The sequence below is a fragment of the Hypanus sabinus genome, chromosome 23 (assembly GCF_030144855.1).
Source record: "Hypanus sabinus isolate sHypSab1 chromosome 23, sHypSab1.hap1, whole genome shotgun sequence".
In the NCBI taxonomy this organism is placed as follows: Eukaryota; Metazoa; Chordata; class Chondrichthyes; order Myliobatiformes; family Dasyatidae; genus Hypanus; species Hypanus sabinus.
In genome coordinates, this window is record NC_082728.1 from 2,944,268 (window position 1) to 2,967,975 (window position 23,708).

The 23,708-nt window shown below is 44.0% G+C and overlaps 1 protein-coding gene across 1 annotated transcript in view; it reads left to right on the top strand.

Moving 5' to 3' along the window:
* The first annotated feature begins 1,368 nt into the window (after positions 1 to 1,368).
* mbtd1 (mbt domain containing 1) overlaps positions 1,369 to 23,708 on the top strand; it is a 68,996-nt gene continuing 46,656 nt past the window's right edge. The window contains exons 1-5 of the mRNA XM_059948177.1: positions 1,369 to 1,528; positions 10,834 to 11,035; positions 12,094 to 12,227; positions 15,754 to 15,871; positions 21,019 to 21,101. Of these exons, the coding sequence (XP_059804160.1) occupies positions 1,508 to 1,528; positions 10,834 to 11,035; positions 12,094 to 12,227; positions 15,754 to 15,871; positions 21,019 to 21,101 (558 nt within the window). The 5' untranslated portion in view covers positions 1,369 to 1,507. The remainder of the gene's footprint in view (positions 1,529 to 10,833; positions 11,036 to 12,093; positions 12,228 to 15,753; positions 15,872 to 21,018; positions 21,102 to 23,708) is intronic.

The window sequence follows — 23,708 nt, forward strand, 5'->3', positions numbered from 1 at the left end:
GGAGCAGTATCACAGTAAAAGGACTTTGAAACAAGAAAGGTTTCACATATGTACTCCACAAAAGCCTGCTTAGTTTATACCCATGAAACTTCCCATAACTGCTTCTCTGATTAGAAGCAATTTGACAGGCGTGGGGAGAAGATGTGATAAATTAGTGTGTTTGTCAAGAAAATCCGGTTTTGCTGATGTTCGAGGAAGCAGAGGTCACTCAGATCATCCTGGTGTGGTCTGGAAGTGTAAACAGATTATGTCATTTTAAAATGTACAAGTACAGCAGAGTAGAGGCCCTTCAGCCCATGATATTGTGCTGACTGTTTTACCTACTCTAATATCAACCTATCCCTTCCCAACTGCATAGCCTTTATTTTTTATACTCCATTTGCCTATCTGACAGTCTCTTAAATGTTCCTAATGTATCTGCCTTTACCCCACCCCGGGCAGGGTGTTCCGCATACAGTACCCACCACTCTCTGTGTAAAGGACTTACCTCTGACATCCCCACAATACTTTCCTCAAATCACCTTAAAATTATTTACCCTTTCATATTAGCCATTTCCACTCTGGGGAAAAGTCTGTGGCTGTCCACTCAATCAACATCTTATACACCTCTAACAAGTCACCTCTCATCCTCCTTCAACAGTAAAGTCCTAGCTTGCTCAACATTTCTTCAAAAGACATTGCACTCTGATCCAGGCAGCAATCTGGTAAATCTCCTGTGCACCGTCTCTGAAGCTTCCACGTCTTTCCCATAACGGGGTGACCAGAAGGGAACATAATATTCCAAGCAGTGAAAAATGTGTTCTGAATCAGCATCTCAGGAAGGGATGGGCGATCCTGATGTTCAGTCAACACTTCTCTCTCAACCAACACCTCCAAAAACAAATCTTTAAACCTGTGACATCTCAGTGCCAAACAAGCTGCTGTCATTGGGATGATGTAATTAGAATGTGACCATCGTTCTCATCAAAGAAACGACACAGATGGAGGATCAGGGTAAGTATTTCAGGTTTCTGATGAAAACAGCACCCATCATCTGGGACCCACACCATCCAGGTCATCCTCTCGTCTCGCTGCTGCCATCAGGAAGCTGCTGTTTAATAATAAACCCATTTATTGTGATGACTGTAGTGGGACATGTCTTGCATGCAGTTTACCAGTGGACTCGACTGTGCTGTACGATATTGCCGCACTACACGAAGGCTCTGAGATCCTGCCCACGTCTGGAGGATGTGACCGGCGCTCTGCAAACGCACGTCCTGCCAACCGCGCATGCGCGCGACCTCCGCCGAGTTAAACCCCCGACCACGTGACCCGAGGCGGCCATGGGGAAGGGGGCGTGGCGGAAGGTCGCGCATGCGCAGCTGGCGGAAGCTATGCTAATTTTGTTGATATTCCGCAGAGGAGTTTTTGGAAAGAAACTGCCGGGGCGAGAGGCGGCGGCGGCGGCCGAGGCAGCAGGCGAGCGGCGGGGCCCGGGGCCCGCGGCCCGCGCACACACCGCCGCTCCATGGAGAACGCGCGCGATCTGGTGAGTGCGGCACCTCGGGCCTGCTGCTGGCGCCCGGCCTCTTTGTTGTGGCGGCGCAGGGGCCTGCTGCAGGCCTCGGGCTCTGCGGGGAGCCGAGCCGGACTGGAGGCTGAGGACGGAGGCGGTCTCGCGTCAGCCGGGGGTGGTGGGGGGTTTGGAAGGCCGGTTCTGTCCTTTAACTGCACTGCCCCTCAACCGGAGCCCGCTGGGAGAGAGGGAGCTCGGGCTGAGGGTCAGTGTGGTCTGGGGCTTACGGGGCCCACCCTTCCTCCCTGGACACTGGCTCTCCCTTCCCTCCCGCCACCCAACACACCGTCCATCCTCCACACACCTTACTCCGGTCTGTTCTCCTGCCCCTCCCCTCTGCTCCGCCCCCGTACATTCCCCCAGTAAACCGTATACGGGTTCTGTTCCCCAACTCCTCCACCGTCCCCGTCCTTCCCTTGGTTATATACCCCACTGTCTGTTTTGTATCTCTCTCCGCCTCCACCCCCACCCCCCACCAGTCTTGGTTGCATCCTATCACCCATGCCTGCTCTTGTTAAGACACTTTGAGTTGACTTTTGACAGACGGAAGTTATGAAGGTTGGGGCTGGATGGACATTGAAACAATTGATTGGTTTATTGAACAGAATCTTTGCTTACTGTCATGAGGAAGTTGGGTTACAGTCCATGTTGCTTCACTGACTCACGAGTTGTGTGACCCATGCCAAAAGTCGTTTGATGTGAGAAACAGGAGGGAAGGTGTTTTGACCAGAAAATATAAGAACAGAATTAGGCGACTTGGCTCATCAAGTTTGCTCTATTTCATTATGGTTGATCCATTTCCCTCTCATCCTCGATTTCCTGCCTTCTCCCCATAACCTTTAGTACCCTGACTAATCACGAATCTATCAACCTCTGCCTTAAGATATACCCAATAACTTGCTGCTTGACAAGGATGATGGAATAAAGAACAGCTCACCCCAGCTCCCTCTCAGTGACATTGAACATTTTATCTTGACACATGTTTATCCAGTTCTTGCTTGAAGGCCACACGAGACCCTATCTCAATCACACTTCGGCACAGTGCATTCCATGTTCCAGCCACACACTGTTTTTCACAAAGAAAGTGGTTGTGTCATTTTTAATTATTTTTCTTCTTTATTTTTTTTTATTCCTGACTCTCCAGTCCAGGGGTTCCTGACCTTTTTTTTATGCCATCGACCACTACCATTAACTGAAGAGTCTGTGTATCCCAGGTTGGGAATCCCTGTTCTAGTCCTTGACCATTCCATCAACAGAATCAGGCTTATTGTTCCTGACAAATGTGAAATTTGTTGCTTTGCAGCAGCAGTACAGTGCAAGATATATAAAGCTACAATAAGTTACAATGCCAAATATAAAAAAAGTCATGCAAAATGGTTAGTTAGTGTTCAAGGTCTGTTCAGAAATCTGGTGATGGAGAAGGAAAAGCTGTTCCTAAAAATATTTAGTGTGTATCTTTAGGCTCCTGTACCTCATTGATGGTAGCAATGATTGGAGAGCATGTCTTGGGTGGTGAGAAATGGGCTCTGACCAAGTAACCTGTCCTGACCCCTCACACTATATTTATTTCCATCAGACTTTCATTCTCCTCCAAAGAAAACAGTCTCTGTTCTTCTCATCAATGTTTCTAACAATGTTCCTCAATGCAGGAACAATTCTTCGTCCTCTCCAGTGTTTCCACATCCTTTAAGTAATAAAACTAGATTTGAATTTGTTAACCCATGCTGGTTTTCTACAAAGGTTAGATTTTGTAATCTATTGTCACATTCATTGCTTTATTAACCATTTCTTCAACCTACTGTCACTTTCTATGATGTACACCTATGCCCCTAATGCTCTCTGCTTGTGCACCCCTTTTAAAACTGTATCCATTATCCTATACGGAGTATAGTGTGCTGATCGTCGTTCGTCAGGGGATTGCATTCAAGAGTTGCGAGGTAACATTGCAGCTCTATAAAGCCCTGGTTAGACCACATTCAAGAGTGTTGTGTTCAGTTCTGGTTGTCTCATTCTCAGAAGGACGTGCAAGCTTTAGAGAGGGTGCAGAGGAGATTTACCAGGATGCTGCCTGGATTAAAGGGCATGTCTTATGTGGATAGGTTGAGTGAGCCTGGGATTTTCTCTTTGGAGCAAAGTGAGATGAGAGGTGACTTGTTAGAGGTATACAAGATGATAAGAAATAGGGATCGTGCGGATAGCCAGAGACTTCTTCCCAGGGTGGAAATGGCTCATACAAATTTTAAGGCGATTTGAGGAAAGTATAAAGGGGGAATGTCAGAGCAAAGTTTTTTTTTAAAAGGACAGTGAGTGCATGGAATGTCCTTCCAGGGGGCAATACATTAGGGGCATTAAAGAAACTTGCAAGGCACATGTATGAAGGAAAAATGGAAGGGTATTTGGGAGGGGAGGGTTAGATTGATCGTAGAGTAGGTTAACGGGTTGGCACAACATTGTGGGCTGTACTGTTTTATGTTTGATATTGCCTGCAACATAGTTTGTGTTTCCCCCTTCTGTCCATTATACCAGCCTGTTTCTATCCTTCTGCAAGTAAGCACAGTTCTTTGTGTGGATGCCAATGCTGGGTTCTGTGTTGTCCACAAATTCAGAAATTGTGGCATGTATCACTCAACGTGGATCATTAATATTGATCCTGACGAGAAGGCTATCAAATGAATCTCTGGGGAATGCCACAACTCACCTTCTGCCAGTCTGTAAAGCAGCTATTGACAACAGCTCTCTGAGGCTGTCTGTTGGGGTTAACCATGGGTATTGCATCCTAGCTGTCTACATGTATTGAAAGCCGGCATGAGTGGGTATAGCCGCAAGGCAGTGGAGGTTTGAGATCAGAGTTTTCCTTCTCCCAGATGAGCTGCCAACCACAGCTGATGAGTCCCATTAGCTTGTTGTGACTGGTTTTAAGGTGCCAGTATCCCAGCTTTGCCTCTTCTGTCTGTAGAAACGGTTCTGTTGGGGCATGTATCACTCAACCCGGATCATTAATATTGATCGTGAAGAGAAGGCTATCAAATGAATCCCTGGGGAATGCCACAACTCACCTTCTGCCAGTCCGTAAAGCAGCTATTGACAACGTAGCTAAGCCGCACGTGAAGGCCAGGAGCTGGGCTTGGTTGTCAGAAGCTATTTGAGATGCATGCCATTGGGAGCATTTAATAGGTAGAGGGATTCTATCTCCACAGCTCTGTGTTGTCATTCACATATAAAGTACATGGTAGGTAAAGCTTCATAGTTGTAAAGTATGGGGCAAAAATTGAACTTGCATCTGCCATTTCTCTGCCCATATTTTCTCTTGAAATAATTATGAAGTCTAAGCCCGTGCTCTTGAACTAGTTCTTGCTGAGAAATACACCTTTGCCTCTCAAAATTATGAGAGGTAAAGTTAGGGTATATGCAAGTAGGCTTTCTCCACTGAGACTGGTACTGGGGTCATAGGTCAATGTTTAAGGAGAACCAGAGGGGAGCTTCTTCACTCTGAGGGTGCTGTGAGATCGGATCAAGCTGCCAGCAGAAGTGGTGGATGTGGGTTTGATTGCAACATTTAAGGAATTTTGGATGAGTACATGGATGGGAGGGGTTTGGAGGGCAATGGTCCCAGTGCAGGTGAATGGAACTAGGCAGAATAACAGTGGGCCAAAGGGTCTGTTTCTGTGCTGTAATGCAAATGGGTGAACAGAACTCGGGATTGTGATTAAGTAGGTGATTTTCTAAAGGCTGGGCAGGATTGAAAGTTGTTTCCCTCACAGCCTTCCTCCTGCAGTGAGTGAACAAACCACAGAAACCGAAAGAGAAAAGGGCACAAGTAGAGAAGGGTTAAGGGGGAATTAAAAATAGGATCAAGTTCTGGTTTTCAGCTCCTGGTAAGTTTGCTGCGAAACCTGTGCTTATATGAATGAATGTGTTATGCAGAGAGGGAAAAGAAGACTGGATAACACCTTAGATGCATTTGTGTCTTTTCCAAATGGTTGTTTTGAGTAAGATTATGGGAAGCTTATGGGAAGCCATTGTAGTCTTCTCTTGTTATCATGAAAGCCCCTTCTGCTTTTAAAATGTTGCATACTATGGTAGTTCACCTATCATGAAGATAGGTTGAGCAGGCGAGGGCTTTCCTCTGGAGCAAAGGAGGATGAGAGGTCATTTAATAGGGGTGTACGAAATGATAAGAGACACAGATCGAGTGGACAACCAGAGACTTTTTCCCAGGATGTAAATGGGTAAAACAAGAGGGCATAATTATAAGGTAGGTACACACAAAATGCTGGAGGAACTCAGCAGGCCAGGCAGCATCTATGGAAATGAGCAAACAGTCGACGTCCTCGGGCCGAGACCCTTCGACAGGGCTGGTGAAAAAGAGATGAGGACTCAGGTTAAGAAGGTGTGGGGGGGAAGGGGGGGGGGTAAAGGGCTGGGATGTTGATTAGGGAAAGAGATACAGGGCTGCAGAAGGGGAAATCTGTTGAGATGTCAGAAGGCCGTGGGAGGAGCACCAGAGGGAGGTGATGGACTGGTAAGCTGAGGGGGAAATGTGAATGAGGAATGGTGAAGAGCGGAGGTGGGGGGGGGGGGGGGGGAGCGGGCATTACCGGAAGTTTGAGAAATCGGTGTTCATGCTATCAGGTTGGAGACTACCCAGATGGAATACAAGGTGTTGCTTCTCCAACCTGAGTGTGGCCTCTAGGAGAAGAGTGGCCTCTAGGAGATGCCGCTTTTTCTGGCAGACAGAGCGTAGGTGCTCGGCGAAGTGATCTCCCAGTCTGTGTCGGGTCTCACTGATGTACAGGAGGCCACATTGGGAGTACTGGATACAGTAGACGACCCCAACAGACTCGGGTGAAGTGTCACCTCACCTGGAAGGACTGTTTGGGGCCCTGAATGGTCGTAAGGGAGGAGGTGTAGCACTTGTTTCGCTTGCAAGGATAAGTGCCGGGGAGATGAGTGGGGAGGGACAAATGGACAGGGAGTCGCATAGGGAGCGATCCCTGTGGAAAGCAGAAAGTGGGGGTGAGGGAAAGATGTGTTTGGTGGTAGGATCTTGGAGAAGTTATGGAGAATTATGTGCTGGGCATGGAGGCTGATGGGGTGGTAGGTGAGGACAAGAGGAATCCGATCTTATGGGGTGATGGGAGAATGGGGTGAGAGCAAACTTGAGTGAAATGGAAGAGATGCTTTTGAGGGCAGCATTGATGGTGGAGGAAGTGAAGCCTCTTTCTTTGAAGAAGGAGGATATCTCCTTCGTTCTGGAATAAAAAGCTTCATCTTGAGAGCAGATGAGAGGGAGGAACTGAGAGAAGGGGATAGTGTATTTACATGTAACAGGGTGGGAGGAGGTATAGTCCAGGTAGATATGGGAATTTTAAGGTGATTGGGGGAAGGCATAGGGGAGATAACAGAGGCACTAAGTTTTTTTTTACAGTGGTGGATCCTTGGAAGGTGCTGTGAGGGTGGTGGACAGAGCAGATAGAACCTCGGAACAGGCCCCTCGGCCCACAGTGTCGTGCCAAACCAATTAAATTAGTAATCAAATGGCCAACTAGCCTAATCCCTTCTGCGTACACAATGTCCCCATCCTTCCACTTTCCTCACAGTCAAGTGCCTATCTAAACGTCCCTAATGCATCTTGCTCCACCACCCCACCAAGCACCCACCACTTTCTGTTTGAAAAAAGAGACAATTTGCTTCTCACAGCTCCTTTTAAATTTAACCTTTCCTACCTTAGATACACGCACTCTGGTATTAGACATTTCAAGCCTGGAAAAAAGATGCTGTTTGTCTGTGCCTCTCATAATCTTATAAACCTCGATCAGATCTCTCCTCAGCCTCTGCCGCTCTAGGGAGAACAACCTCTCGTTACAGCACATGCTCTCTAATTCAGCCAGTGTTCTGGTAAACCTCTTCTGCACCCTCTCCAAAACCTCAACATCCTTTTTATAATGGGACAACCAGAACTGTACACCTAACTAGAGTTTTCTAAAGCTGCAACATAACTTCCTAACTTTTGAGTGCAATGGCTTGGCTAATAAAGGCAAGCATGCCATATGCCTCTTGAACACCTCATAAGAACATAAGAGATAGGAGCAGGAGTAGGCCAATCGGCCCCTCAAGCCTGCTCCACCATTCGACAAGATCATGGCTGATCCAATCTTAAGTCTAGTTTTCACCGAATCCCACAAGGCAACAGTGCCAACCAACAGGGCACCATGCCGCCCATTTTATTTTATTATTCATCCCGCCCAAACCCATGTGATCATCTGGGGAAAAAAAACAATTTGCCAATTGAGGAGAAAAAATCTGGAAAATTCCTCTGCGACCCATCCAGGCTATCGAAAACTGGTCCAGGAGATAACATGGCTGATCTAAACCTAGCCTCATGTCCACTTACCTGCTCGCTCACCGTATCCCCTAATGCCATTTTTATCCAGGAAAATGTCTATCTCCGTTTTGAATTTATTGAGTGTAGTAGCTTCCACAGCTCTCTGGGGCAGTAAATTCCATAGCCCCACTACCCCTGAGTGAAGAAATTTCTTCTCATCTCAGTCCTGGAATGGTATCCCCTTATTTTAAGATTATGCCCCCTAGTCCTAGTTTCACCCATCATTGGGAACATTCTCCCCGCATCCACCCGATCAAGCCCCTTCACAATCTTATATGTTTCAATAAGATCGCCTCTCATTCTTCGGAACTCCAATGAGTAGAGTCCCAATCTACTCAACCTCTCATCGTACATCAACCCACCCATCCCCGGAATTAACCTAGTGAACCTTCTCTGCACTGCCGCGAGAGCCAGTATGTCCTTTCTTAAATATGGACACCAGAACTACATGCAGTACTCCAGGTGTGGTCTCACCAATACCCGGTACAACTGCAGTAAGACCTCCCTGTTCTTATACTCCATCCCCCTAGCAATAAAAGCCAGCATTCCATTGGCCTTCTTGACCACCTGCTGCACTTGCATACTAACTTTTTGAGTTTCCTGCACCAGGACCCCCAGATCCCTTTGCACAGAAGCACTTTCCAATTTCTCTCCATTTAGATAATAACTTGCTCTATTATTTTTCCTGCCAAAGTGCAAGACCTCACACTTGTCAGTATTATATTTCATCTGCCAAATGTCTGCCCAATCACTCAGCCTATTTATGTCCCCCTGCAGGGTTTCAATGTCCTCCGCACTCATTACACTCCCTCCCATCTTTGTGTCATCAGCAAACTTCGATACGTTGCACTTAGTCCCTTTCTCCAAATCATTAATATAGATTGTAAAGAGTTGGGGTCCCAACACCGACCCCTGCGGAACACCACTAGTCACCAACTGCCAGTCTGAGAATAAACCATTTATCCCAATTCTCTGTTTTCTGCTAGAAAGCCAATCCTCCACCCATGCCAGAATATTATCCCCAATCCCATGATTTTTTACTTTAAGTAATAATCTTTGGTGTGGCACCTTGTCAAATGCCTTTTGGAAGTCCAAATATACCACATCCACTGGTTCCCCTTTATCTACCCTATATGTTACATCCTCAAAGAACTCCAACACATTTGTCAAACATGACTTCCCTTTTGTAAAGCCATGCTGACTTTGTCCTATTAAGCTATGTTTATCCAAATGCCCTGTTACTGTTTCCTTAATTATCGATTCCAACATTTTGCCAACCACAGATGTTAGGCTAACTGGCCTATAATTCCCAGCCTTCTGTCTATTGCCCTTTTTAAATAAAGGAGTTACATTAGCATTTTTCCAATCTGCCGGGACCATTGCCGAGTCCAGCGAGTTTTGAAAAATTATCACTAATGCATCCACAATCCCGACCGCCACTTCCCTTAAGATCCTAGGATGCAAGCCATCCGGTCCAGGGGATTTATCCACCTTCAGTCCCATTAATCTATCAAGTACCATTTCCTTGGTGATTTGAATCGTAGTTAGCTTCTCTCCCCCTAGAGCCCCCTGTTTATCCAGTGTTGGCATTCAGCTTATCAGCTTAAGTAGTGGCATTCAGGGAGCTATGAACTTGGATTCCAAGGTCCCACTGCTCATCGACACTATTAAGGGTCTTTCCCCTAACAGTGTACTATTTCTTTGCATTTGACCTACCGAGATGCAGTGAGGTCCCAATATAGACCTGGCTAAACTCCATCTGCCATTTCGCCGCCCATATCTGCCACTGATCTATATCCCTGTATTCTTTTTCAGTCTTCTACACTATCCACAACATAACCAATCTTCATATCATTTGCAAACTTACTAACCCACCCATCTACATTTTCAATTATATCACAAACAGGAGAGGTCCCAGTACAGATCCCTGCATAACACCACTAATCACAGACCTCCAGCCAGAATAAGTCCCTTTGACCACCACCCTCTGTCTTCTATGGGCAGACCCAATTCAACGTGGATCCCACATTAATTCAACGTTAATCTTCCGGATGAGCCTCCCACAAGGGACCTTGCCAAATGCCTTGCTAAAATCCATGTGGACGCCATCCACAGCCCTACCTTCATTAATCATCTCTGTCATCCCATCAAAAAACTCAATCGTTAGTAAGACATGACTTGCCATGCTGGCTCTTCCTAATTAGGCCATGTTTTTACAAAAGCTCTCCCTGAGAATTCTCTCCAGTAACTTCATAATTCATAATATATCATAATTGATATGAGACTCACCTGTCTATAGGTTCCAAGCTTGTCCTTGGTTCCTTTGTTGAACATTAGCTATTCACAGGTCCTCCAGGACCTCACCTATGGCCAGCAAGATATTGGTCAAGGCCCCAGTATTCTCTTCACTTGCCTCTCTCAATAACCTGGGGTATATCCCATCAGGTCCTGAAACTTGCCACCTTAATGTCTTTTAAAGAGACCCAATGCTACCTCCTCCTTTACCCTGAAATACCCTAGCATATTGATACTCTCAGCACTGATCTCCCTATCCTCTGTGTACTTCTTGATGTTCAAATGTACTTATTGAAGACCCCACCCCATCCTCTGCATCTAGGCAAATGTTCCCCCCTTTATCCTTGAGTGTTCCCACCCTCTCCCTAGTTATTCTCTTGCTCCCGATGTATGTATAGAAGGTCTTGGGGGGTACATTAGGGACATTTAAGAAACTCTTGGATATGCATGTGGATGAGAGAGTAATGGAGGACATGTAGGAGGGAAGGGTTAGGTTGATCTTGGAGTAGGTTCAAGGGTCGGCACAATATTGTTGGCCAGAGGGTTTGTACTTTTTTATAATGTTGTATGTGGTATTGAAATGTTTCATTGTCTGCAGACTGAGCACTCTCCACGGTGCGAGAGGAAGAGGAGGGATTCTTTTGGAATGTTTGACGGCTACGACAGCTGCAGTGAGGACACCAGCAGCAGCTCCAGTTCCGATGAGAGTGAAGAAGAAGTGACTTCGATACCGGCCAGCTTACCACTTATCAAAACCAATGGACAGGTTTACACATACCCAGATGGCAAATCAGGAATGGGTCAGTCACAGGGTCCTCTCTGGCATAATTAGCTAGTCTTTCTCTGGAGCTTTGGGGATAGGCAGAAGACAGCAAAGTTGCTTGGAGTTTGCTTTACAAACTAGAATTGGATTCCGCTCTTTCTTTTTGTCATGTTGCATGATAAGTCTTAGTACCCAGTTTTCTAGCTTCTGAACTTCTAATTACACACGTATATTCTCATTTCCGACAAACACACAAAGGTCACGGTCCAATCCCATTTACTTTGTGTGAAGACTGTTTGCCTTGTGTTGAGTCAAAATAGAAGAATTAGACAAGAACTGGAACTCAAAATGTTGTCTTTGGAATTCCTCACTGACCGCTGAGCTGTTTTTTTATGCATGTCACTGTCCACTCACAAACTGATGGAGGGAAGATAAACAAATCCTGGTCTATTGTCAGCAGGAGAAGAGTCCCCATTGAAACTCTGCACGTACTCGTTAGAAAAAGACATTTCTAAGGCCAGCCACATGGAGAAACAGCTTTTGCTCCTTAATGAGATCCATGAGGGAGCTCTAAATTATGACAGAACAGTATAGGCCCTTCAGCCCATGATGTTGTACAATCTTTTAATCTACTCCAAGATCAATCTGCCCCTTCCCTCCCACATAGCCCTCCATTTTCTATCATCCATGTGCCTATCTAAATGTCCCTAATGTATCTGTCTCTATCACCACCTCTGTGGGTGTTCTAGGCACCCCACACTCTCTGTAAGGAACCTGCCTCTGATACCCCCTTTGTACCTTCTTACAATTATGCCCTCTTGTATTAGCTGTCCACTCCATCTATGCCTTTTTGTCATTGTATAAATCTCTGGAGGGATGATGAACTGAGAAGCCCATGTCAATTTAGAGGCCTTTTGTGATTGCTCTGGCTGTAACTTACTCACCAGTAGTACTATTTGCAACTCTGAAGCCTTGGTCCTGAATTAAAAGAACAGTTTTCTGTGCAAGGTGCTGCTTTGTAAAACCGCTAGTTTGTGATGTGGGGACAGAGCGACTGTGTCCTCTTGTATTCATTGTTTCTTTTTGATTTCTCAGCCACCTGTGAGATGTGTGGAATGGTTGGAGTGAGAGATGCTTTTTATTCCAAGACCAAACGATTCTGCAGTGTTTCCTGCTCCAGAAGCTACTCGTCCAATTCGAAAAAAGCCAGCATTTTAGCTCGACTTCAGGTAATTTTTGTAATTATATATATATAACATAGTGCAGATTTATGTGTGTGATGGTATTCACTCCATGTATATCCAGCGATTTCAATTACATCAACATTTGTCACATGAATAAAAGCTAGACCTCTACAAATACAATGATCTTTCTGAAATGTATACGTTCTCAAGCAGGTAGGAAGTTCTCAGATGATCTCCCCCTTCCGTGTGGCATTGTGATTTAACTCTACAAAAAGGTTTAAAATGGCTATAATTGCAGTTTTTGTTAGCAAAACCATTCTACTGATTATACTTTAAAATAACATGTAATTGTTTTCTGAGATGGTAATCATCACTTATAAATAACCTGTACGTGTTAGTGTATGGGGTGTCCAGGGAGGGGTAGCATCTCTGGTGAAGGGACTTGTCGTGCCCATTCTGGGGCAACACACTCATCTTTGGTTCCCACTGGACACTCAGTTCTCACCTGCAGCTCCAAGTAGCTGTTTGCATGAGAGCAGCCATGCCCCGGTACTCTGCTTTGGCAAGCGATCTAAAGCAGGTGAGGGTAACTAGCACGCCTCATACCCCGGCAAGATGGGGACATGTCTGTCCTAGCATACAAAGTCAGCTCTGGTGGACCGGGCAGGAAGGCAGTTCAGCAAAACACTGTGGAGAGTGCAGGGCAGACAAGGCACAGAAGAAGTCGTGGTCATGCACTGCAACCAAGGAAGACCCCGGTTGTGATGATTACTCGTACCACTGGACATGGACTTACGAAATCAAGAGAGTGGAACTGTACCAGTGCCGCTGCTTTTCCACTTTAAAAGCTCTCCTGTTATCGGTGGACAACCACCATTTTTTTTTTAAGAACATCAATCATGGAACCCCTAAGACAATAATTTGCAATTGCAGCAGGAAGTGATTGTTCAAAGTAAACTTATTATCAAAGTACATGTATGTCACCATATACTACCCTGAGGTTCGTTTTCAATAACTAATAGAGTCGATGAAAGATCGCACCAACCAGGCATTCAACCGGTGTGCAAATACAAAAAGAAAGTAATAATAAATAAATATGCAATAAAACCTGTTGGAATTATTTGTTGAGGTTACAAGTAGGATAGATAAAGGGGATGCAGTGGATGTTATATATTCGGGTTTTCAGAAGGCCTGTGTCAAGGTGCCACACGTGAGGCTGCTTACCAAGTTAAGATCCCATGGTATTACAGAAAAGCTGCCAGCATGCTTAGAGCATTGGCTCATCGGTAGGAGGCAACAAGTGGGAATAAAAAGATCCTTTTCTGGTTGGCTGCCAGTCACTAGGCGTATTCTGCAGGGGTCAGTGTTGTGACCGCTTTTTTTATGTTGTATATCAATGATTTAGATGATGGAATAGATGTTTTTGTTGCAGATGATACAAAGATTGGTGGAGGGGCAGGTAGTGTTGAGGAAGCAGGAAGGCTGCAGAAGGAGAGTGGGTAAGAAGGCACCAAATGAAATACATGGTGATGCATTTTGGTCGAAGAAATAAATGTGCAGACTATTTTCTAAACGAGGAGAAAATCCAAAAATCTGAGATGCAAAGGGACTTGGGAATCCTTGTGCAGAACACCCTAAAAGTTAACTTGCAGATTGAGTCAGTAGTGAGGAAAGCAAGTGCAAAATTAGCATTCATTTCAAAAGGTCTGGAACATAAGAGCAGGGATGTGATACTGTGGCTTTATAAGGCTAGCGGAGCAATTTTTTTTAGCCAGAGGGTGGTGAATTTGTGGAGTTTGTTACCGCCGCCAGCTGTGGAAGGGAGGTGGTTGAGTATATTTAAGACAGAGGTCAATGGGTTCTTGATTGGCCATGGATCAAAGGTTACAGGGAGAAGGCCAGTGAGTGGGGCTGAGGAGGAGAAAAACACGATAGAATGGTGGAACAGACTCAATGAGCCAAATAGCCTGGTTCTTCTCCTATGTCTTACGGTTTTATGAAGTCCATAGGTTGTTGGAATAGTTCGGTGATGGGGCAAGTGAAGTTGAAGGAGTTATCCCCTTTGATTCAAGATGGTTGAGGGGTAATACTGTTCCTGAACCATGGTGATGAGAGTCCTGAGGCTCCTGTACCACCTTCCTGATGACAGCAGCGAGACAAGAGCATGTCCTGGGTGGTGCTGGTCCCTAATGGTCAACCACGTGTCACACAAATCAGTGCCATGTCTATTGTGGACAGTTTTTTTAAAATAAGATATCCACAAAGATTTATTATTCAATAACAGTCACACAGATTCTACTTTTTGATTTTCTCTCTGAAATTAGGGAATTGTTCTTTCCCTTGCCTAAAGCACAGTCTGAGTAATAACTATTTATTAATTAAACGTCGGTCTTCTGCCAGCTTCTCAATTTGTTTCCTCATCTGTTTAACTTCAAAACTACTATGTGAGGACTAGGTGTCATTTACTTGGGGCCTGTGTAGTTCATTACAGGGCAGGTGTGATTTCTGCCAACAGTTGGTCTACAATTTAAAAAGATACAACCTGTCTCCATTGAATACATTTTTAATCTTGGTTGTTCTGAGTCAGATATTGCATCTGTCTTGCTTGGAAAGGATGGAAAAACTAGGCTTGTATTGGGTTCAGTTCACAGGCAACTTGATCCAGATGGGTGTGGAGAGGATATTTCCTCACGTAGGAGAATGAAGAACCAGTGATCACATTTAAAATACTGGGTTGTCCAAGTAGGATGGCTATGGTGTTTATTTTTCCTTCTCTAAGGATCTGTGAAGCTCTCATCAAATTGTGGCAAAAACAGATTATTTTTGTATATTTATTGTATATAGATGTGGATAGATTTTGGATAAGCAGGTGAAAGACCACTGGAAGATAGATTTGATCAGCAAAGGTTGTTGTTATTGGCTGGTTTGGTAGACAGACCATATCTCTCACAATATACAAAAACTACAGCAAATTTTCAGGTCTCAGCTGAAAGTTCACTGGCAGCAATCTATGATCACTGCACAACTTGTCCAAGGTAAAGAAGTGGGCAGGAAAGATCAAGGTGACACTACCCACCCAGCAAACTGCCTTTTCCAAAAACATCCTTCTAGAAAGCGCTAGAGAGCTGTTAAAACAAAAAATTCACCATCTTAAAAGTTTCTTCCCAGGCAGTTAATCTGATCAACTGTTCAAAATAGATTTCTTTCTCCCCCCCCACCCCCCACCCCCCACAATTTGTTACCCCTGTCAGTGCACTGCACTGTAAACTACTGTTTATAATGCTGTTTACATTGTAAATCCATGCTGGCATTTGTGCTCATCTTATTCCATATCTGTACTTTAACTACTAACTTTATTTTTTGATAGCTTTTTGTTTTCGTGATTATTGAATGTTGTTGATTTTATTGTATGTTATTCCCTGACCAACATATCACGGCAAATTCCTAATACATGTAGATGTTTATGAGGGATGAAGTTGATCCTTGACTGAATTAACTGCTGGAGCTGGCCTACTCTACATCCTAATTGATGTGTTCACGTTACTCACACTTGCTTTCCTCTCCTGAACAGGGAAAACCTCCAACAAAGAAAGCAAAAGTTTTACAGAAACAGCCGCTCGTGGCCAAGCTTGCAGCCTATGCACAGTACCAGGCAAGCCTACAACAGAATCAAACAAAGAGTAAAGCAGGTAAAATTTCATCTCTGGGACCTTGTGCAGGGCTGAGAATTTAATGGGTCAGAGCAGGACATTGTGATAGAACTTAGAAATCTACTGCTAAGCTCCGTGTACCAATCTAAGAGTCTATTTAAAAAGCTCTAGTGTATCCGCCTCTACCACCATCGCTGGCAGTGCATTCCACGCACCCACCACTGTCTGTGGAAAAACTTACCTCTGAATAGTGCATGTATTTGAAACAATTTTCCACTTGATTATTCTATTCTATGTATGTTCTTGATTTGAGTGCTAGTCTCTTGCATGGTCTTGATGGTATTGATAGGAGATGTTAGGTCAGCATTATAAATACAGTTTTTACATAGAACACAGAACAGTACAGGCCCTTCAGCCTACAATATTGTGCTAATCTTTTAACCAAGATCAATCTAACCCTTCTCTGTGACAGAGCCCTTCATTTTTCTATCAGCCTGTGCCTATCTAAGAGTCCCTTAAATGCCCTTAATGTATCTGCCTTTACCATCACCCCAGGTAGTGGATTCCAGACGCCCACCACTCTGTGTTTTATATTAAAAAGAAACTTGCCTCTCACATCTCCTTTGAATCTTCCCCCTCTCATCTTAAATGCTTACCCTCTAGTATTTGACATTTCTACCCTAGGAAACAGGTACTCCCTGTCTACTCTATTTATACTCTCATAATCTTATTAATCACTATCATATCTCCTGTCAGCCTCCATCACTCCAGCGAGGGCAACTTGTGATGGCACATGCCCTCTAATCCAGGCAGCATCCTGGTAAGCCTTCTCTGTACACTCAAAGCCTCACCATCCTTCCTATAAGGAGACAACAAGAACTGTGTGCGATACTCCAGAAGCGGCCTAATTACAGTTTTATAAAGCTGCAAAATAACTTGGAACTCAGTTTCTTGACTAATAAAGACAAGCATGCCGTAAGCCTTTTTAACCATCCTATCAAGCTGTGTAGCTACTTTCAGGGAGCTATGAAGTTAGATCCCAAGATCCATCTGCTTATCAACACTTAAGAATCTTGCTTTTAACTGTGTACTATCTCTTCACATTTGACCTACCAATGTGCAACACTCCACACTTAGCTGGTTAAACTCCACCTGCCATTTCTCTGCCCATACTCTGCTGTATGCCTTGCTTGTCATCTACACTATCCACAACACCATTAATCTTCACAACGCTGCATCTGCAGATTTTCTTGTGTTTGTGAGTCTACCACCGATCTTCAATTCTGCAAACTTACTAACCCACCCATCTACATTTTCATCCAGGTCATCTATATACATCACAAACAGCAGAGGTCCCAGCACAGATCCCTGCATAACACCACTAATCATGACCTCCAGCTAGAGTAAGTCCCTTCAACCAACACCTCTGTCTTCTATGGACAAGCCAGTTCTGAATCCAAATGGCCAATTCACCGTTGATTCCATTTATCTTAATCTTCTGAATGAGCCTCTCGTGAGGGACCTTGTCAAACACCTTACTGAAGTCCATGTTGACAACATCTTCAACATTCTCCCTTGTCAAATAACTCAATCAAGTTAGTCAGATACGATTTGCCTCACACACAGCCATGCTGGTGCTCCCTAATTAGGCCAAGTTTTTCCAAATGCTCAATTCCTAGCACTAAGAGTTCTTTTCAGTAACTTTCCTACCACTGACGTGAGAGTTTGTAGGATTGTCCCTGGTTCCTTTCTTGAACAATGGAACAACATTAGCTACTTGCCAGTCCTCTGGGCCTTGCCTGTGGCTGGAGAAGACAAAAATTTTAGTCAAGGCCCCACAATCTTTTCTCTTGCCCTTAATAACCTAAGGTATATCCCATCAGGCCCTTGGGACTTGTCCATCTTAATGCTCTTTAAGAGACCCATCACTACTACTTCATTTACTCCGAAATGCTCTAGCATATTTATACTCTCAGCACTGATTTCCCTGTCCTCCATGTCTGTCCTTGGAAAATACTGAGCTAAAGTATTCATTAAGGGCCTCATTCACATCCAAGCAAATGTTCCCCCTTTAGCATTGAGTGGTCTTATCCTCTTTCTAATTATCATCTTGCCCTTGATGTATATATAGAACAGCTTGGAATTCCTTTAATCCTACTTGCTAAGGACTTCCATGACCCCTTCTGGCTTTTCTAATTCCCTTCTTGAGTTCTTTTGTGACCTCCTTATAACCCTTAAAGGCTCTGATTGATTCTAGCTTCCCAAGCTTCACGTACTTATCCCTTTTCTTTTTGACTAAATTCATCACCTTCCTTGATATTCAAGGTTCTCTTATTGTGCCATCCTTGTCCTTCCTTCTGACAGGAGCCTGCCTAAACCTGTACTCCTGTGCAGTTGGTCTTCAAACACCCCCCAAACGTCAGATGAGAATTTGCCCAAAAACAGCTGTTCCTAATTAACTCTCCCTGGTTCTTGCCTAATGCTCTCGTGATTTGACCTGCTCCGGTTTAATACTCTCCCACGAGGTCCGTATTTATCCTTATCTGTATCTTAAAATTTAATGAGTGTAATTTCTGTTCCCTAACTGCTCCTGCAGTGAGAGGTCGGTGACCTGGCTAGGTGCTTACCCAACACCAGGTCCAGTACAACCCCTCCTCTTCTTTATTTAAGAAACACTCCTGGATGCAGTTGACAAATTCTACCCTACCTAAACCTCTGCCATTCATAAGAACCTAGTTTATATTTGGGAAGTTGAAGATCCCTGTTAATGACGCTGTTGTTTTTATGCTTTTCCTTAATCTGCCTGCATATCTGTTCCTTGGTGTCCCGGTGGTTATTGGGGTACAAGTCCACCAGAGTGATTGCACGCTTCCCATTGTTTTTTCGAATGGACAAAAGAACCATTTTACAAGTATTCTGTCCTCCCTAATGAGTTTATTAACTGAGGCATAAGAAACAGAAGCATTTATCTACCAACTCAATCCACAGAAAATAGTGTAAAATATACTCATGAGCGAGTTTCTTATCTCTTCCAAATGGTCTGGATGCCCCTTGTTTTGTGATGTCCCAAAAGATGAAAAATATTTTTGACCTATTCGTGCCCTGAATGTCAGACTTCTGAATGTTTCCCTGAGGTCACTCTCATCCTTATAAAACCAGGCTTTAAATTAACATCCCAGGGGTCAGCCAACTCAGCTTTTATTGTAAGTATAGCCTTGCTTGGGCAGGAACTCTAGCCTTGTTATTCCAGTTGCTCACATACCACAGCTGAAAATAATTGGAGGAAAATGACAACCTTTGTACTCCCTGTTGCAGTTAAGGCCAACATCACATCATTTACAACAAAAACTCTCTGTTCTACTTTTCTCATCTGTTTTTATTACATTATGTTCCATGTATATCCACACAGTCTCTGTATTCTTCACCCAGCCCACACTATCAAGAAGCCTTGCATCATCACCGAGCTTTGAGATGGATGTAGATTTATTTATCATGTATACATCGAAACATACAGTGAAGTGTCATTTATTTATTTAGCAATGTTGCGTGGAGTAGGTCCTTCCAGTTCTTCGAGCCACACCACCCAGCAACCCCAAATTTTACCCTAACCCAATCACAAGACAATTTACAATGACCAGTTAATCTACCTGTTGTGTCTTTGAACTGTGGGAGGAAACCAGAGGACGCAGAAAAAACCCCATTCATTCCACTGGGAGGATTTACAGACTTCTTGCACAGGACGCCAGGATTGAACTCTGAACTCTGATTGCCCCGGGGGGGGGGGGGGGGTGATGGTGTGGCTAAATAATCAACAATCAACACAACCAAATGTACTGGTTGTCCATAGTAACAACTAACGCACCTGGGGATGTGCTGGAGACAGCCTGTAATTGTGACTACACATGCTGGCATCAACATAGCATATCAACAATGTTCCACTTTGATTTATTCTCTAGATCATTGCAGCAGATTGTGAATGGCTGGAAAGCCAGTATTGATTCCTTTTGCAATCACTATTCGCAGTTCACAGCTCTAGCGGTAAAATAGCTTGGGTATTCCTCCTGTTTCTTCCTCTGTGAACCAATCCTCGGTCCTGGCCAAACTGTTCACCCCAGTCCAAGTGCTCTGATTTTGGACAGCTTCTGAGAGTCCAAATGCACCAGATCAATGAATTTAAAGAGATTAGCTTTATTTATCACATGTACATCGAAGCATCAGAACATGCAGTCAGAGGTGTCATTTGTGTCAAATCAAATCAGCACGATTGTGCTAGGGTTGCCATGCTTCCAGCACCAGTGTAGCAGCTCATAACTCATTAACCCTAACCTGTATATCAGAGGAAACCGACACAGTTATGGAGGGACCATACAAACTCTTCACAGACTGTGGCAAGAATCGAGCCCTGAGTGGTGATTGCTGGTGCTGTCAAACATTTGCGTTCTCCACTGTGATTTGCCTTGCTTTAATAGTTATCTCAAATTTCAAACAGCTTTGTCAAACTATGGCCCTTTCATAAATACATCTTATTTTTAAGAGCCCTGTGATTTTGCTAATAATAGTTTCTGACGGTTTGGGGCAGATGCTCAGTCTTGTGCTGTTCTTGACCAGGACAGATGTGCTGGCAACAATACAACTCTCCAACCAGAATTCCTGTATCTATTTGCCAGTCAATAGTCCTTTGTGACCCAGTGATGAGAGCTGAGCTGAATGAGATTGAGGTTGGTGATATCTACACCCCATCTGCAGACTTGTAATGGCTAATTATTTGGCTGTGTTATTTTTCCAAGGAACTGCAACAAGGAAAGTAAGGAAAATTGTTGGTGCTGGACATTTGTGAGCTGCCCTGAAGATTGTTGGCGCAGGAACAATACATTCTACTGTATAGGGCGGCGTGGTAGCGGTTTCCCCCACCCCATTGTCTGTAAGGAGTTTGTACGTCTTCCCATGGGTTTCCTCTATGTGCTCCAAAGGGTTGTTGAGCTGGTACTGGGATGTGTTGTTAACCCTTCCTGTCAGTCATTGACGCAAAGACGATTCATTTCACTGTATGTTTCCATGTAAGTGTGACAGATAAAGCTACACTTTAAAAATTTTTATAGAACCACTATTAGCCAAGATACTGTCCCTGTCACATGCCCTGAAATTCTTGAGGCTTGTTTTCTCACAACTTTTTAATCACTTTACAGCAGTCACCGTTGAAGGCTTTGATTGGGGTCACTACGTCTGGAGCAATAAATTTACTGGGGCTCCTGTCAGCTGTTTCAAACACGTGAGTAGGATTTTGTTTTGTTTGCCAACCTATAACTACTGAAATATTGAATTTTTCAATCAGAACCAGGTTTAAAATCATGAAATTTGTATTTTGTAGCTGTTGTACAGTACAGTATATAGTAATAAAAAGTATAAATTATAGTTAAAAATACTATATTAAAAAATAAGTGCAGAAAGAGGGTAAAAATACAAAGGAAGTGTTCATGTGTTCGTTGTCCATTCAGAAATCTGATGGCAAGGTAGAAGAAGCTATTCCTGAAACAGCTGCGTATAGGGTAGCGAAAGTGAACTTCTGTTAATTGGTTTTGTCTTTCTTGAGTGACTTGGATAGGTACAGTTGAAGTAGACTTTGTGTTGGTGTGCAGAGGGAACAAGCTTGTACCAGCTACTCTCGTGCATTATTGTGTAAAGAGATCTTATTATCGTTATATTGGCCTTGCTATGAGTTTTCAACAGATGATAGTTGGGGTTAAATACAGGCTGACGACACCAGCTCACAAGAGTCCTCTGTCTTGGGCCAGTCTCTCAATTTTTCTCCAGGTGTAACCCATCCTGGATTCCTCTCCCTGTGATAAGGTCTTTGGAGCTTGTCTTTGTGGGTGTTTACTGAATGGGGCTACCCCATGCCCATCCCTCCTCCTCTTGCAGTTGGGCTGGGAACCGTCCATAGTGGAGTTTAACTGATAGGTCATTGACCCTGCTTCTCTCTCCACAGATGCCGCCTAACCTAGTGACATTTATTACATTTTGTGTATTTCTTTTCTGTCTATACTTTGTGATGCCTTAATGTGTGATCTAAACCAAGTATTTAGAGTGCTGGGAATGGATTGTACTACAAGTACAGAGATGCTTGCTTGTTTGGTGGGAGGGTGAGACACCAAAGAACAAGATGATAAATTTAGAGCTCGCTCAGTCTGAAATAAAACCATGAAATGATTTCAACTGAAGGGTTTTTGAAAATAAAATCAACAGACCAATCCGAAAGTATGAATAAAAAATTTGAAATTTAGGAAAGCTATGATTTCATTGAACGATGGAACAGCTGGATAGTTGCATTGGCTTAACTTTGTTCTCGCCGTACTGGAATGTTGTATATTTGTCTCTGACTTGGTTCAGAACAGTTACTGTAGCTTGGTTCTCCAGTTTTCCACTCATCATTTGTTTTTTCTCCCCCTGTTTTCCCCCAACCCTTTCCCTGCGTCTGTTGTTTACCGCCACTTTTCTGCTAATGCAGGTAACTGAGTGTTGTAATTCTTTGTGCTTTGCTCAGATCGTCAGGTTTTTAATTACATTGTTCCTCCGAAGAAACACGTGTGACTCCACTGGATGTAATTGTTTCCTTCCAAGTTGCAATTGTAAAAAAAGTCACAAGATTCTTGAAGGGATATAATTTGTGTGGGGGCTAATAGATGGCTGGCAATGTGTGAGTGTACGCCAAGACCAGTAATTTCGTACAAGTGGACCATGGGTATTTAAAAACACTGAATGCACATCTTAAAAATATCCTGTTGATAGGGTTATGGTATAATCTTGGGGATTCTTATGTCATCTGACCCTTCAATTGTGGTTCTTCACTGCAATCAGCTCTAAACAATGGGGTCTATCGCTTTGACCATGTCCCAACTTGTCTTGTGTAACTGATCCTGTAATGGAATTTTCTGTCTTTCTCGGTCACTCTTTCTACTAGTTCCACTTCTCTCCAATCTCTCTGCCTGACTCATCCAAAGCCTACTATATCGGTGTAATTGTTTGTGTGGCTTGACACTGTTAAAACTTGTTCGAACCTTAACGAAGGCCTAGTGGTCACAAGAGGGGATGGTATAATTTAACAGCGGTCATGATGTGCATCATTTTCTTTCTGAATCAGGTTTATTATTGTTTTATATAACACAGAACATTACAGCCCATGACAGGACCTTTTAACCCACTCTAAAATCAATCTACCCCTTCCCTCCCACACAGCCTCCATTTTTCTATCATCCATGTGCCTATCTAAGAGTGTCTTAAATGTCCCTAATGTACCTGCCCCTACCATCATCCAAGCAGTTGGGGGGGGGGGGGGGAACTTGCCTCTTCCATCCACCCTATACTTTTCTCCAATCATATAATTATCCCTCCTTGGGGGAAAGTACAATGCAAAGACAAAGTAACTATAAATAGCCAAAAAAAGCATCAGTGTTGACTAGTCATAAGCGTGCGTCTGATGGGTGGCTACAGTGATATCCATAATTGAAAGTTAATAAAGGATAATGTAATGTGTTTAATTGCAACACACTCCACATGCTGGAGGAACTCAGCAGGTCAGGCAGCATCTGTGGCGAGAAATAAACAGTCAATATTTTGGGTCGAGACCCTTCATCATGACTGGAAAGGAAGGGGACAGAAGCCAGAATAAGGAGGGGGAAGAGGAAGCTAGAAAGTGATAGGGAAGGAGGATGAAGTGAGAAGCTGGAAGGTGATTGGTTGTAAAAATAAAGGGAGAGGAGGGTCGACCATGGAAGAAAGGGAAGGAGGAGGGGAATGAGAGGAGGTGAGGGGAAGGGGTGAGAGGGAACGAGAGGGTGGTGATAGGCAGGTGAGGGGAAGGGGTGAGAGGGAACGAGAG